Below are 13,088 nucleotides of genomic sequence, written 5' to 3'. Positions count from 1 at the left end.
TAAGTATTGGCCTAATCCTACAAAACTTGTTCCTCCATAAGATTTCAATTTACCATGTTCAGGAAAAATACAGGATGCAGTCTCAGCATTAGAAAGTCTCAAACCAATTTTTTATGAGGTGATAGCTGGTGACAGGGTGAAGAGAAGCGCAGTAATACAACTGGAAGGAAGAGCTCCAAGATTATCTTCACCCATAGTATCAAAATTACCTCACCTTCCCTGAGGAGGACCTGAAGTCATCCAACACAGTTAATTGCAATTTTAACCCCACAACTTTGCTAAAGATGTTTTTTAAAATGCTAAATTTGATCACTGAACAGAAGGTCAGCTTTTACTGTTTTCACTCGTTGTATTCCCAAACGTAAGAAAATACATAGCTGGAGCCAAGGTACGTGAGAAAAACAACAAACCAGCTATGTGTACAACTACAGTAGACGTCTGATCTTTTAAGCCATGCCATGGCTTTGAGTAGCATCTTCAGGTTTCATAGGATATTAATGCATGCCCAATTATTTCTTTAAGCTTTTGACATGATCAAAATTATATCAATCAATTGCCAGCATACACATACCAATGCTTTGCATTTTCTTATTTTTTATGAGCTAGTGTATTGTGCCATGGTAATATTTGCATATTGCAGTTGTTAGCAGAATTATACAATATCAGCAGAGTTGCACATTCATTGGTTTAGCTGTCTTGCAATACTGTTTAGATCTGAAAACTAGAAAAAAGCGCAAATCATATTTTGCATCAACACTATGCTACACTGTAATATTGTAATTTACTGCACCAATCTGTATCACCAATGAGGTTGTATAAAAACAACTTCTAAAATTATTATTCACAATCAAGTATCAATGTGCATACATACAGATTCAAGGCTCCCCATTTGTTTAGATTTTTCCCAATCTCAGCAACCAGGTAATTTTGCTGTTAAATTTGCTATTTTCAATAATAAACAGCAATAGCGTCAGTTTTAATATTATGGATGAATTTTATATAAAGCAAACAAAGGGGGAACCTGATATGAACCTTAGTGAACATATACTTTCAAAAATAAATATGTCAAATCTGATTTTTATATACTTAAAATATCTGTACACAGGTTTTCATGTGAGATTCCTATTCTGTAAAAAATCCAACTCAACCTTTTTGTTATGATAGCTAAATTTACCCTATTTTCTCAGTTTTTTCATTGCACAGTATATTCAGAGAGCTCTGTTTCATAATATAATTTAAGATGACTTGATTGCAACACATTGCAATGTTCAGGTTCTCACACAATAAAAGAACCACTCAGTTACCTTTTCAATGGACTATACTCCACCATCAAAGAAAACTAACTGAAAAACAGTAACATAGCATCATCATCATGCAAAATACCCTTGGAAACCAACATTCAAATATCACAAATACATTTCTTATTCACAAGCATTTTTCTTTGAGCCTTTGAAGGACTTGACCAGCTTTATATATATATATCTGCATTGTGAAAAGGAGGTGAATATTACATTGAAATTAACATTTTTCTGATAGAAAATGACACCAACTTTAACATGAGAATTGTTTTTTAGTTCAACTCTCAAGCACCTTTATATTTTTAGTTTCCTCCTTTCTCCCTTTTCTTTAAATTAACAAGTTACCAACTTACCAAAATATTTCCAGCTACCCATTCTGATTAACTTTGGAAGAATAGACCACTCATCATAAAGCCTTTCAATCATGCTGAGCTTCTGATGAAGACTAGCTAATATCTTCATTTCACTCAAGTAGTTTGGACAAAACTGATGTTCAAAGCAGCCATTGCAGTGCTAATAATGTATACTGGGGAGCACATTTTCTTTTTTTCTTGTATTTTATATAAATAAATGTTCATGTAAAAGAATATAAATCTTCAAGAAATTCAAAGCTTAAAAGAAAATCATGTACATACGCTATTTTCAGGGGAGCCCTTTTACATTAAGTCATCAAGATTACAACAACAAACAAACGAAAAAAAACCCTTAGATTCCCCAATGAAGCACATACAGAATTCTGTTCAGATGGCATAGATGATGCAGCATTCACACACGTTTAAGGATCTGACACTCCAACATGCAGCCACTGCAGGTGCCTTTATGAGTCTCACAACGCGTGATAACCAGACATGAGCATTGCTGTTCTGCTGCTGTCCGAATAGCTGACCCTTTTTAAAATGAAATTGAGGCTATCGTTTTGGCCGGGTCTTGATTAAGTTATGCAGGTTTTGGTTTAGCAAGGTCATAACTGACAGTGTCTGCTGCCAGATGACAGCCAAAGCAGGACCAACTGAATTCCTACCATAGACCACAGTGATGGACTCAGACCAGAGACACCACCGCAGTCGGCTGAATCTTCCTGTTGGCAAGAAAAGAAAAAATAATTTAACATTAATCACACCTAAATTTCCTGAGAAGTTATCTACATTTTAGGCTTTGGCATTTTGAACTAACCTTGAAGTATCATTTTTCATCTTAAGTACATTATTTTGTCAAAAAAAACCAAACAAGCAAAAAAAAACCCAAAACACCACCAACAACAACCAAGCACAATAAAATAATTCAAGGAAGTTCTAGGAAGCTTGTCTTATTTTTGATACAAGGAATGGCATTACTACATTAACTATAGGCGTGGGAAAATTAAATACTTACAAGGCTTACTGCAGTCATTTATGAACTAGATGGGATGTTTACACAATGAAACAAGAAATGTTATGGAATATACCTGGGGGCCCTGGTAATCCACATCTATGTTACTTAAAATTACATCAGTTTGGAGATTTGGAGTATCATTTTATTGCAAGGAAAGATGGAAAAAAAGATAACTTTTCAAGGTAAGAAATCAAATACCAGACTGTTCATTCCCATTACATCAACACGATCACACATTAAAAAGAATATCCTCTGGAGATGAAGATATGATTAAAAAAAAAATACAAATGCTGTATTTGATACATATTCTGTTGTCTGTAACATCTTTACACCTTGTTTCTCAAGAGCTACATAAACACAATCTATATTTAGCTGTCTAAAATTCCAGGGAAATGTTTCAGCCATCCCCTGCATGGCTTTGTCCACCAAATCCGAGATTCATGGGTAGTTATAAAGGTTGAAAATATTTCTTCTGCTGCTTGTTTTCACTGTATCCTATACCCATATTATAAAAAGATGCTTTCCCTTTATTCACACCAAGACATCCAGAGTCTCCAAGGACAAGACAACAGTGTAGGTGGGAAGGGACTTTGGTGCCCTCAGGAACTGGGGAAGCTTCTTGAGCAGGAGAAAAGTACAGGAAGGACAGAGTACACCTTAATTCTAACACGGCCCTGCTGCTCATACAGAAATGCCAAAGGTTTTAGAGGAACACTTGAAGCAGAAAGCAGAGAAAAGCCAATGAGCATGGAACAGCTCCTGGTTCAAACTGACATGCCTCTGAGGCGGGCATAACTATTATTTAATGTGCCTCAGAAAAGCCCAGGGGAAAAATAAGCAGTACAAATGGAATAAAAAAGGGAGGCTCATTAAAATGCCTTCAGTTTACCAGCACATCCTTAAGCAAATCTTTCAAGTTCTTCTACACCAATTCTAGGAGCAAAAAATTAAGATGGAATAATGAAGACAAGTCATCAATCAAGCACCCCAAAATAACACATATCACAGAGATGTGGTAGAAGGAGAATAATCAGTAGGATAGATCGTTGTCGGACTACCAGCTTGGTAAGAATGGTGGTGTAGGACATACAGCAGGATGGTGATATGCAGATGATCATAGAAAGTGTGATAAGATAAGCATATTACAGGGAAAGGAAAGCGTGATGGAATCCCTGTGGATATGACATTTCAGAGTCTAATAATAAGAAATTAATACTAGGAATGCATTGCTGACCACCTGATCAAAGTGACAGTATCAATCATGGAACAATATATGAGATTAGAGAGGCCTTATATAGACTGCATCAATGCCTTATCAAAGAGATGTAGAGACCACATTTTTTGGATAAAATAAATGATAGCCTCTTGGAACAGTCTTTGAATCATCAGTGGTGCATAGGGCCCACTTCAAAATTACTAGTAGCAAGCTGCTCTATACCTCTGTAGTATAGGTCTAGTAGCTCCGTAGACCACAATGCAGTTGGACTTAGCGTTACCATATGAAAGATCAGGCCAAACCAATTCAACACAAAACAGTCAGAAAAGGGAGCTATGTGAAAATTATAAACAATAGTTATAAAGGAAAGACAGGAAGAAAACAACAACAACAACAACAAAAAACAGGAAAAAGCCTAGAAGAAGCAGCCCAAAAAGCAAGACCTTCAACACAAAAGGCTGTTTAGAAATATTGCATTGGATAATGAGGTAAAACAAATGTCACAATTAAAACAAACAACAACATCAACAAAAGGAACAACATCAACTACAAAACAAACAAACAAAAAATTCCTAACTCCTGCATGAATCAGTGGGGAGATTAAGCAGGCTGTCATAGGGAAACAGTCAGCAGCTAAGGAATGAAGATAAAACTTACCCAAATGGGCAAGAACAAGAAAGCACATAAAAATGGCAAATTAGATATAAACAGGAAATTAGGAAAGCTGATAAAGAATTTTAATGACCTCCCCACAACATATACTAAAAATGATGGTAGAAAGTTTTGAATAAAACAAAAGCACACTGCCAAATACAGGATTAGTGCAACTGCTTGGTAACAGAGGTGTAAAGAGGGAATTTGGGGATTACAGGGCATACCAAAGGATTTCAATGAGTTTTCAATGTGTGTCAGTTTTTAGGGGTAAACACTTTCATGAAATTCTCACCACAAGCAATGTATTCTTTAAAGCAGAGAGGCCAGAGGAACCAGATCAGTTTGGAATAAACATACTGGAAATCAGATCAAGTAGACAAATTAAACTCAGTAAATCACAGTAGTTATAACATTCACTTGGATGAAGAAATTTAGATATTAAAAAAAAAAAAAAGAACAAAACAAAAAAAACAGCACTGATATTTCTCAGGAAAAAATAAATAAATAATGTAATTCTGTCCTAAAGTAAGTAGCCCACGTTAGCTGCTGTTCTTATCAATAGTAGGCATTTCCAGACATCTCTGCCATCTGTTAGCTTTATAATATAGTTCTGTAATATTGTCTTAATCTTTTGCTAGTTGATTGCACTTTGCAAGTTAAAAACTCCTGTTTCCAGTCAACAAACAAGTCTTAAGTGAACTCCACTATGTAAGTGCAACAGATTTGGAGTAGGACACTAAGATTTGAAGATACACTGAACTTTCTGGTTTATTTAGTTTGGCTCTGCCACTTTTTGCATCTGCATTGTGTCCACTCTGTCCATAGCTTTATTTCTATTAAAAATGCCTAAAAATAACTGTGTTTTTATTCTTCACAGGGACTACTATCAGAAACAGTAATATCAGTAAAGGTTTCTTCACACGTATTCAGCGAACAGTACTCAGTGTTACCTCTTTGTACTTAAGACTCACCACAGAAATTACTTAGAAGAATCATCTTTGGAGAAATAGTCTAAAGGTAAACATGAGGTTTACAATTTTCCAACAGAAGAGAGATATTTAGAGAACATATAAGAAGTAAACTAAAGGCTTTAAAGCAAATCTGTGCATGATAGGAAGGGAAAAATATCATCAGAGTGAAAATGGCATCCAGATGGATAAAGAGGGACGACGGTTCCACCTATAGCATTATACAGTATTCAGCTTTCATGTCACTCCTGTATTAGACCAAATATTGGGTAATTTATATTGATGAATTAATCCCACCACTATACATACTTGGAAAACAAACAAGCAAACAAAACAAACAAACAACAACAACATCCTCCACTTTGTTGCCCATTTCTATTTGCTTTTTGAGATGTTTTATTTAAGCCTCACAATTTAAATTTTAAAATTCAACTGTTATACTATGTAGTATTCCTAATGGTTTGAAAAGAAGTATTCTAATATCTCTTGCTCTCACTCTAAGTCTACATAGAACAGTTTTTAAAGGATACGTAACTTCACATAATGAAGAATGTCTTGGAAGCCTCACAGAGGAGAGACACTTTCTCATTATGAATGGCAGAGTTAAACTGTACTAGACAAAAGTACACAAGATTTATACACATATTTCAAGGCAGATAAGATCTCAGCATCATATTGATCGAAGTAAAATTGAATTTCTGAGTTTTGTAGACCAATTGACAATGGTAAACCAGCAGTTCTGCTAAGAACAATTTCTAAATGTTCTCTCTGGCATGTGTTATTATTATTTTGTGTCCCAATACAAGACAAAAATAATAGTGGCTAGGAAATTACAGTGAATCCTGTCTAAAATACTTTTTCCTCCCCCAGCATTGTACACTGTAATTCTCATCTGCTTGAAAATTAAAAGAAATAGTAATAAAAATAGAAAAAAAAATGTTGAGAAAGTCCGATTATATCATATTTACACAAATTCAAAGAATCGGCAGTTTTACTGAAGTAAGTGGAATCCCATCATTAATTTGGATGGGAACAAAGCCAGATTCAGCAAAACCTCAGTTCTGAGTGGTCCTCAAAACGTTGTATTTGAGAACACATTCCTCAGTTTTAAGAGAATTTCTCAAGTATTTCCTGTAAATATTACTTCTAAGCTTTCTTATATTTTTTTTTTTATAACAAATTGCACATCAAAATTTTCACTCTTTACCTCTGCCAGTGCAATTAGACACTGAACTACCTTCTAAGTAGTTTCATTGATATTTTCCAACCCATTAGTCACTACTACATACACTCAGGAGTGCTAAATATGGAACAGATTAGTTGGGGATGCCCTCTGTTTTTTATCTTCTAAATAATACTCTGTATATTATTTCTCTTTGAGAATTTCTTTCATTGGAAAGAATTCTCTTTAGCCAGCTTCTTTTCATAAAAACTGTATCAGAAATTTCTTGCATTAATAAATCACATGTCAAATTTCCTTCCATGCTTGAGGTGAAGAAGCATCAAATCCAAATGTCATCTCCTTCATGTCATGTCTTACTATGATAACTCCTGAGAGGGTTATTTTACAACATTATACACTGTGAAAATGATTCAGTACTTGCAAAATGGAAATGAACGCTTTAACAAAACCATACTTTCATTGCTAAGTATCAAAACCACATATTCATTGCTTTACATCAATATTTCCTGGAAGGCAGTGCCAGTCCAAAATTTTAAAGACAAACATTAAAATGCATATACATACACACCTAAGTCTATATACATACTTGTTGCTGCTTTAGAGGTACACTATAACTATTTCATATACCAAAACTTTATCTTGAAACTTTTATCAGGACCCATCATGTTATACCGTGAACAGGATAAAACAAAGGTACTTGCCAAAGAGCTTCTGAGCTGACCTTTGATATCAAATGACTACTTCAAAGTTATACCTATTATAAGCACATATTTATTATAAGCTCCCCATCTTGCATGGAAAACACCTCTGCTTGTACTTACGAGTTATTTCAGGTATCACTGGATGGTCTTTCACAAATTTTCTGTTATCTTCCTTTGTCTGGACTACCACACGACACTGTCAAAGCTATACAGCTACCCACCCACAGACCAAGCATACAGTCAGTCCTATCAACATGTTTACAGTTGTATGGTGTACTATTCACCCTCAAAACTCCCACTGACATCCCTGGGAGCTGACAGAAGTAAGGTATTCCAAGAAGGGGTTAAAATCTTGTAGTTTTTCTCTTTATTCTAAGACATGGCAAACAAAACCAGTAAGAGCAGGGTATTCAAGGGGTGATAAAGACTATTCTGTTATGGTTGATGAAAAAAAAAAAAAAGGAAAAAAAAAAAGCTGAACCTGATCAGCTATTTTATATCTGTGTTGACTTCAGTGACTTTAATAAAACTATGCTGATTAATGTCCAGTTTGAACCTGTTACCAAAATCACCAGATTATTAAAAACAGAATGGATGAACAAAATTACTTTTATATCTTTCTGCTGCCAAAAGTTTATCAGCTAAAATTATGTTTCATGGATCTCCAACTGTAAGTATTTTTGTTTGCTTTCTTGAGCAGAAAGATTGTTATGGTCATAAAGAATTCAGCTCAAGGTGAGTCTCTGCCTTATGTACTTTAGAGAGTAGCTTTTTAATTAAAATAAGGTTACTTGCAGAGCAAATTGCAAAAGTAAGCACATGAGATGTTATCTAGATGTGACTGTGAAATATCACTGGCTTGGGGGAAGGGACTTTCATCCTTCCTTACAACCTTCAGCCATCTCTGTGCAAGCTCCTAGGTTTGCTAGAAATAAGATTATTTAAATACAGAATACAAAACTTCAAAATTACTCAATTACAGCTGTTAAAAAGAACTTTAAGCTTTCTTCACCGATGTGCAAGTGATATTAATTGAACCTTCCCCCAAGTATAAAAAGAATATACATTAATAAAGGAAGAAGTTTTTTAGTTCGTTACAGTTTTTAACATTTTACCACACTAACTCTGAAAACTGGCCTCTAAGGTCTCATTTCTGCTGTCAGTTGGCTTTACTTTGATAGCTATGTTAGTATCTCCATCTAGTGGTTTTCTGGGCAATAATATTGATCAGAAACCCTGCCAGTGTACAAGTTCAACATGAATTTTATTCTCATTAGATCAGCACTTCTCATGTATACATGTCACTAGTACAGTACTAGAAATTCTCACACCATTAAACACAACACAGTCAAAAATGTCAGGACTTTTGTTATGAACCTGAGAGTCTGCACTAGAAAAGTCTGTTAATTTTTATAAGCCAAGAACAAAACAAAAAATTAGAGAAAGTAACTGACCATCCACACCACATGAAAACTTGCAGAAAAATGAAGATAGGAGCGGACATCATGGCAGAGGCACGACTCGTTGTGCATATAGGCTGATCCTATTAATAACGGGCAAAGTAGCAAGTAGAGGAAAGGAAAGAAAACACAGAAAAAAAAGACACACAAGATGAGATATCATGCAGTTTGCTGGCAGTTAGCAGAGTTAATGTGAAAGCATCCACCCAAGAGCAAGAGATTCACAGCGAATTTTGCAAATAAACTTAACCAAAATAATCCACTGTTACAAAACACATGACTTACACACTGATTAGCACACCAAGCTAGTGAGCAAGACTTGTACTTTCACACACAATAGTATCAGAAGGATTTGGAATACTTACAATGGCCAAAATTTAGCCAGCTTCATGATGGTTTTTCAACTTTGTTTAAACTTTGTTGGTCACTAAGATGATTTTCTGAGCATTCTGAATTAAATACATTCTCTTTCATAAAGTATGTTGATTGTTTTCAAAATAAATTATGTATGTGGCAGTTATTTTTTCTTTTAAAACTATAATAATGTATACAATACAGGGAGGACTAAAGCAGCATAGCTTTGCTGATTTCAGAAAAGAAACATAGTTTTGTACTTATTAGGAATCTGACCTAAGGTCAATACACATTTGCAGAATTTCTAAGAGGAACAACATCCTAGAACAGATGGCTTTAACCATTTAACAACACCTTAAATAATATTTGAAATACTAATAAATAAATACTAGTTCTAAACCAGGATTATCATCTGTTTGCCAAATCCACAGAAGAATTGAGTTTCACAACACTGCAGGCAGATCATTTTTATGTTTGATGATGTGTTTTTTTTTTTAGTCAGAATCCTGTGTGAAAGTACAATGGTTACAGGTAAGGCAGATAAGAAAGCAGCTGTAAATTTTATGTAAATCATGGGATACTTGAAGTAGAGTGATTATGGTCTAGAGTGAACAGTATGTTTAGTGATAGAGAGGTTATCAGGCAACAAGGTACATTTAAACATAGCTTTCCCTACTCTTCTAAAACAACTCTACAATTGTTCTTAAAGATAGTTCTAAAGTGTTACAAGTTCAATTTTACCTGTTTAGCTTCATCAAAACAGACATCAGGACCTTTTCTGTACCTAGGCTGTTTGACCATTTCACAAGGATTTGGCCCTTCATCTGTTTTGCTTGTTAAGGAACATGCCTTTTTTTTTTTTTTGTGCATCATATATTATCAGGATTAACATTCTGATTTTACTTTTGTGGGACAAGTTTAATGATAATCCAAGACCTATAAGAACTACCTGCTTTATGATAAGTATACAACCCTAAATATCATAGACAAAATCAGTCCACTGCAGCCTTTGATAGTAAATGATAGAAAACTTAGCTGGATCTTATAAGCAATTCAGTGAAGAAGACTAACTACTACAAACTACAACAGCAGAACAGTAGTGTAGAAATGGGAGATGCTATTAATTAGCTAACTGTAAATATGAAGTAATGCATTAGTTCATGTGAAACTCATAACTGCTGATATTTAAGCATACATGCTATACTTCACATTAGCTACAGGCTAACAAGGCACAGAAATCATTGCAGCACACTAGAAAGGCTCTAGTACAGCGAACTCTGCAAAACAGTCCTCTGTTTAACCTGGTTATATTACCATTCTGTATGTCACTTTTTTTCCTTTAATCAATTGCACTGTTGGTAGTACACATATTAAAGCTAAGCTAGAGTTTTTTAAAAAACATTGAAAGTTCAACTGCTGAAACTTTTGCCTGTCTTAGTAGCTCTAACTTATACTTGAATCAATCCTATTCATGCATTGCTTTGCTGTGAATAGAACAACCCGATGGAAGGAAAGGCAAGAAGACAGGGAATTTAGTTCTACAGCTCTGCAATCTATTTCTGTCTTCATTCAGATGTTATCAGACTCACCTCCCCTTTCCTCTGTGGGGTCCCAGGTGAAAAGGAAATCGAAACATAGAAAAACTCTAAAAGACCATGTGTACAAGCAAAGCCGTACCAGCCCAAAGGAAGCAGAGCCTAATAATAACCATCTGAATAGCACCTAAAGGTCATTCTGCCTATCTATGTGATGTTATGCTACACCTGCATTTCACAATGTATCTTAGTTATAGAAAAGAGAGGTTAGCTTAGTACTGCATAGTTGAAATGAAAAATAAAATAGTTCACTTAGTCAATATAAGCCCACCCAGCTGCTCAGACTGCCATTTGAGGTCATTTACTGCTCTCTGGAAGGTTGGAACCCCACAGGGAAATGCAAGTAACGTGACCATTTCCCATCAAACGTGCTTCATTTTCTGTTGCAAGTCCTCTCCATAAATTCAGACAGTAGCAACAGTTAATCAAACTGTCATGGACCGAAGCCAATTAGAATATTAGGCTGTGTTTACATAGCTCTGTGATGACATGAATATTACTTCCACCCCGATGTAACTTCCTTTTTCAGCCCAAGCGTAGATGGAATTCCCATTTTATTAATGTGGCAATGAACGCATTACTTGTGCTAAAGAAATACAGTCATCTCTACCATCTGCTTTTCTTTCAGGAGATTGTTTTACGTTAGAACAACCTCTCACATGATTTTTATTTTAATGCGTGTGCTGCAAGGACTGTACTTGGCAGGTATACCATCCTATGTCTCCAACCTGAAGCTCTGAACAAATTCTATGATAGCAGCTGGAAAACTCCATCCTTAGATGGTTAAAGCAATTTCCACAAGGAGTAAGTAGTTCTCACTGGCAGTAAGCACACACTTAAGTGCCTCAATCACTTTGCCTGAGTGTTATAGGCATCAGTGTAGCACTCAACTTTTACTGACCAAACCCTTTTTTTTTTTTTTATCTTGGTGTTTCCCTCTTTTCTTATTTCTCTAGACAGACATACCTTTGCCTTTTCTTAAGGCTGAACAAACCCAGGTGTCTCAAGCTCCCCTTGTAAGTCCTGCACTTCAGCTGCCAATGACCTTGATGGTCCTTTACTGCACCTCTGGGGTCCCAGCACAAGAAGGACATGGAACTATTTGAATGAGTCCAGAGGCGGCCACGAGGATAATCAAGGGGCTGGAGCACCTCTCCTATGAATAGAGGCTGAGGAATTTGGGGTTGTTGAGCCTGGAGAAGGGAAGGCTCTGGAGAGGCCCTACAGAGGCCTTCCAGTACCTAAAGGGGGCCTACAAGAAAGCTGGGGAGGGACTCTGACGGGGTATAGTGATAGGACAAAGGGGAATGGCTTTAAACCAAAAAAGGGTAGGTTTAGATTACATATTAAGAAGAAATTCTTTACTCTGAGGATGGTGAGGTCCTGGAACAGGTTGCCCATAGAAGCTGTGGATGCCCCATCCCTGAAAGTGTTCCAGGCCAGGTTGGATGGGGCTTTGGACAGCCTGGTCTAGTGGGAGGTGCTCCTGCCAATGGCAGGGGAGGTTGGAATTAGATGATCTTTAAGGTGTCTTCCAACCCGAACCATTCTATGATTCTGTGATTCTATGATTTGCTCCAGTATGTCAGTATGGTAGTGGGGAGCCCAAAACTGTTGAAAGCACTCCAGATGCAGTCTCACCAGTGCGGATGAGATGGGAGGGATCATTTCTCCCAGCCTGCTGGCTACACTCCTGGTAACATACCCCATGATGTGACTGGCCCTCTTTATTGCTAGGCATACTGCCAACTGATTTTCAGTTTCTCCTCCTCAAGTCCTTTACTGTAAAGCTGTTTCTCATCACTCAGTCCCCCGCTTGTCCAGTTGCATGGCATTCTGTCCTGGAAGACTTTGCAAGCTTTCCTTGCGGAAGCTTCATTAAGTTCCTCTGAGCCCATTCCTGTTCAGGTCCTCACAAAAAACAGCTTTGCTCTCTACCTCTCTGACTGCTGCCTCAGGCACTTTGTGGTATCATCCACAAATATCTGCTGCCTCAAGTACTCCGATGGCAAGCATGCTACTAGTATATACATGATCAGGTCATTCTTTTCCAAATATATTGCAGTATTCCATAGCCCAAAAAATCAACCTACCTAACTACATAACTAAATAACATGATTTTAAAGGATACCCGGCTTCTCTGCTTGCATCAGTGGTTTTGGATCACAGGAGCGGCACAGCAGTTGGCTGTCACTAATAATGAATACTAGGTTGGTGTTTGAAATCTTCTCTGCATGATAAAGTCTGGAAAAAAAGCCACCAAGAAATATGCTTAAATGAAACAAAGA

General features: G+C 36.4%; 1 protein-coding gene across 1 annotated transcript in view; it reads right to left on the bottom strand.

The window, feature by feature from the left end:
- Positions 1-1,894: 1,894 nt before the first annotated feature.
- Positions 1,895-13,088, bottom strand: part of CACNA2D1 (calcium voltage-gated channel auxiliary subunit alpha2delta 1) — a 404,847-nt gene continuing 393,653 nt past the window's right edge. The window contains exons 36-38 of the mRNA XM_035549547.2: positions 12,932-13,044; positions 9,947-10,029; positions 1,895-2,376 (exon numbers count right to left, since the gene is read on the bottom strand). Coding sequence (XP_035405440.1) covers positions 2,260-2,376; positions 9,947-10,029; positions 12,932-13,044 — 313 coding nt within the window. The 3' untranslated portion in view covers positions 1,895-2,259. The remainder of the gene's footprint in view (positions 2,377-9,946; positions 10,030-12,931; positions 13,045-13,088) is intronic.

Source organism: Cygnus atratus, chromosome 1, assembly GCF_013377495.2.
Source record: "Cygnus atratus isolate AKBS03 ecotype Queensland, Australia chromosome 1, CAtr_DNAZoo_HiC_assembly, whole genome shotgun sequence".
In the NCBI taxonomy this organism is placed as follows: Eukaryota; Metazoa; Chordata; class Aves; order Anseriformes; family Anatidae; genus Cygnus; species Cygnus atratus.
The sequence above is the reverse complement of the archived record's forward strand: the minus strand, read 5'-3'. Positions and strand labels throughout refer to the sequence as shown.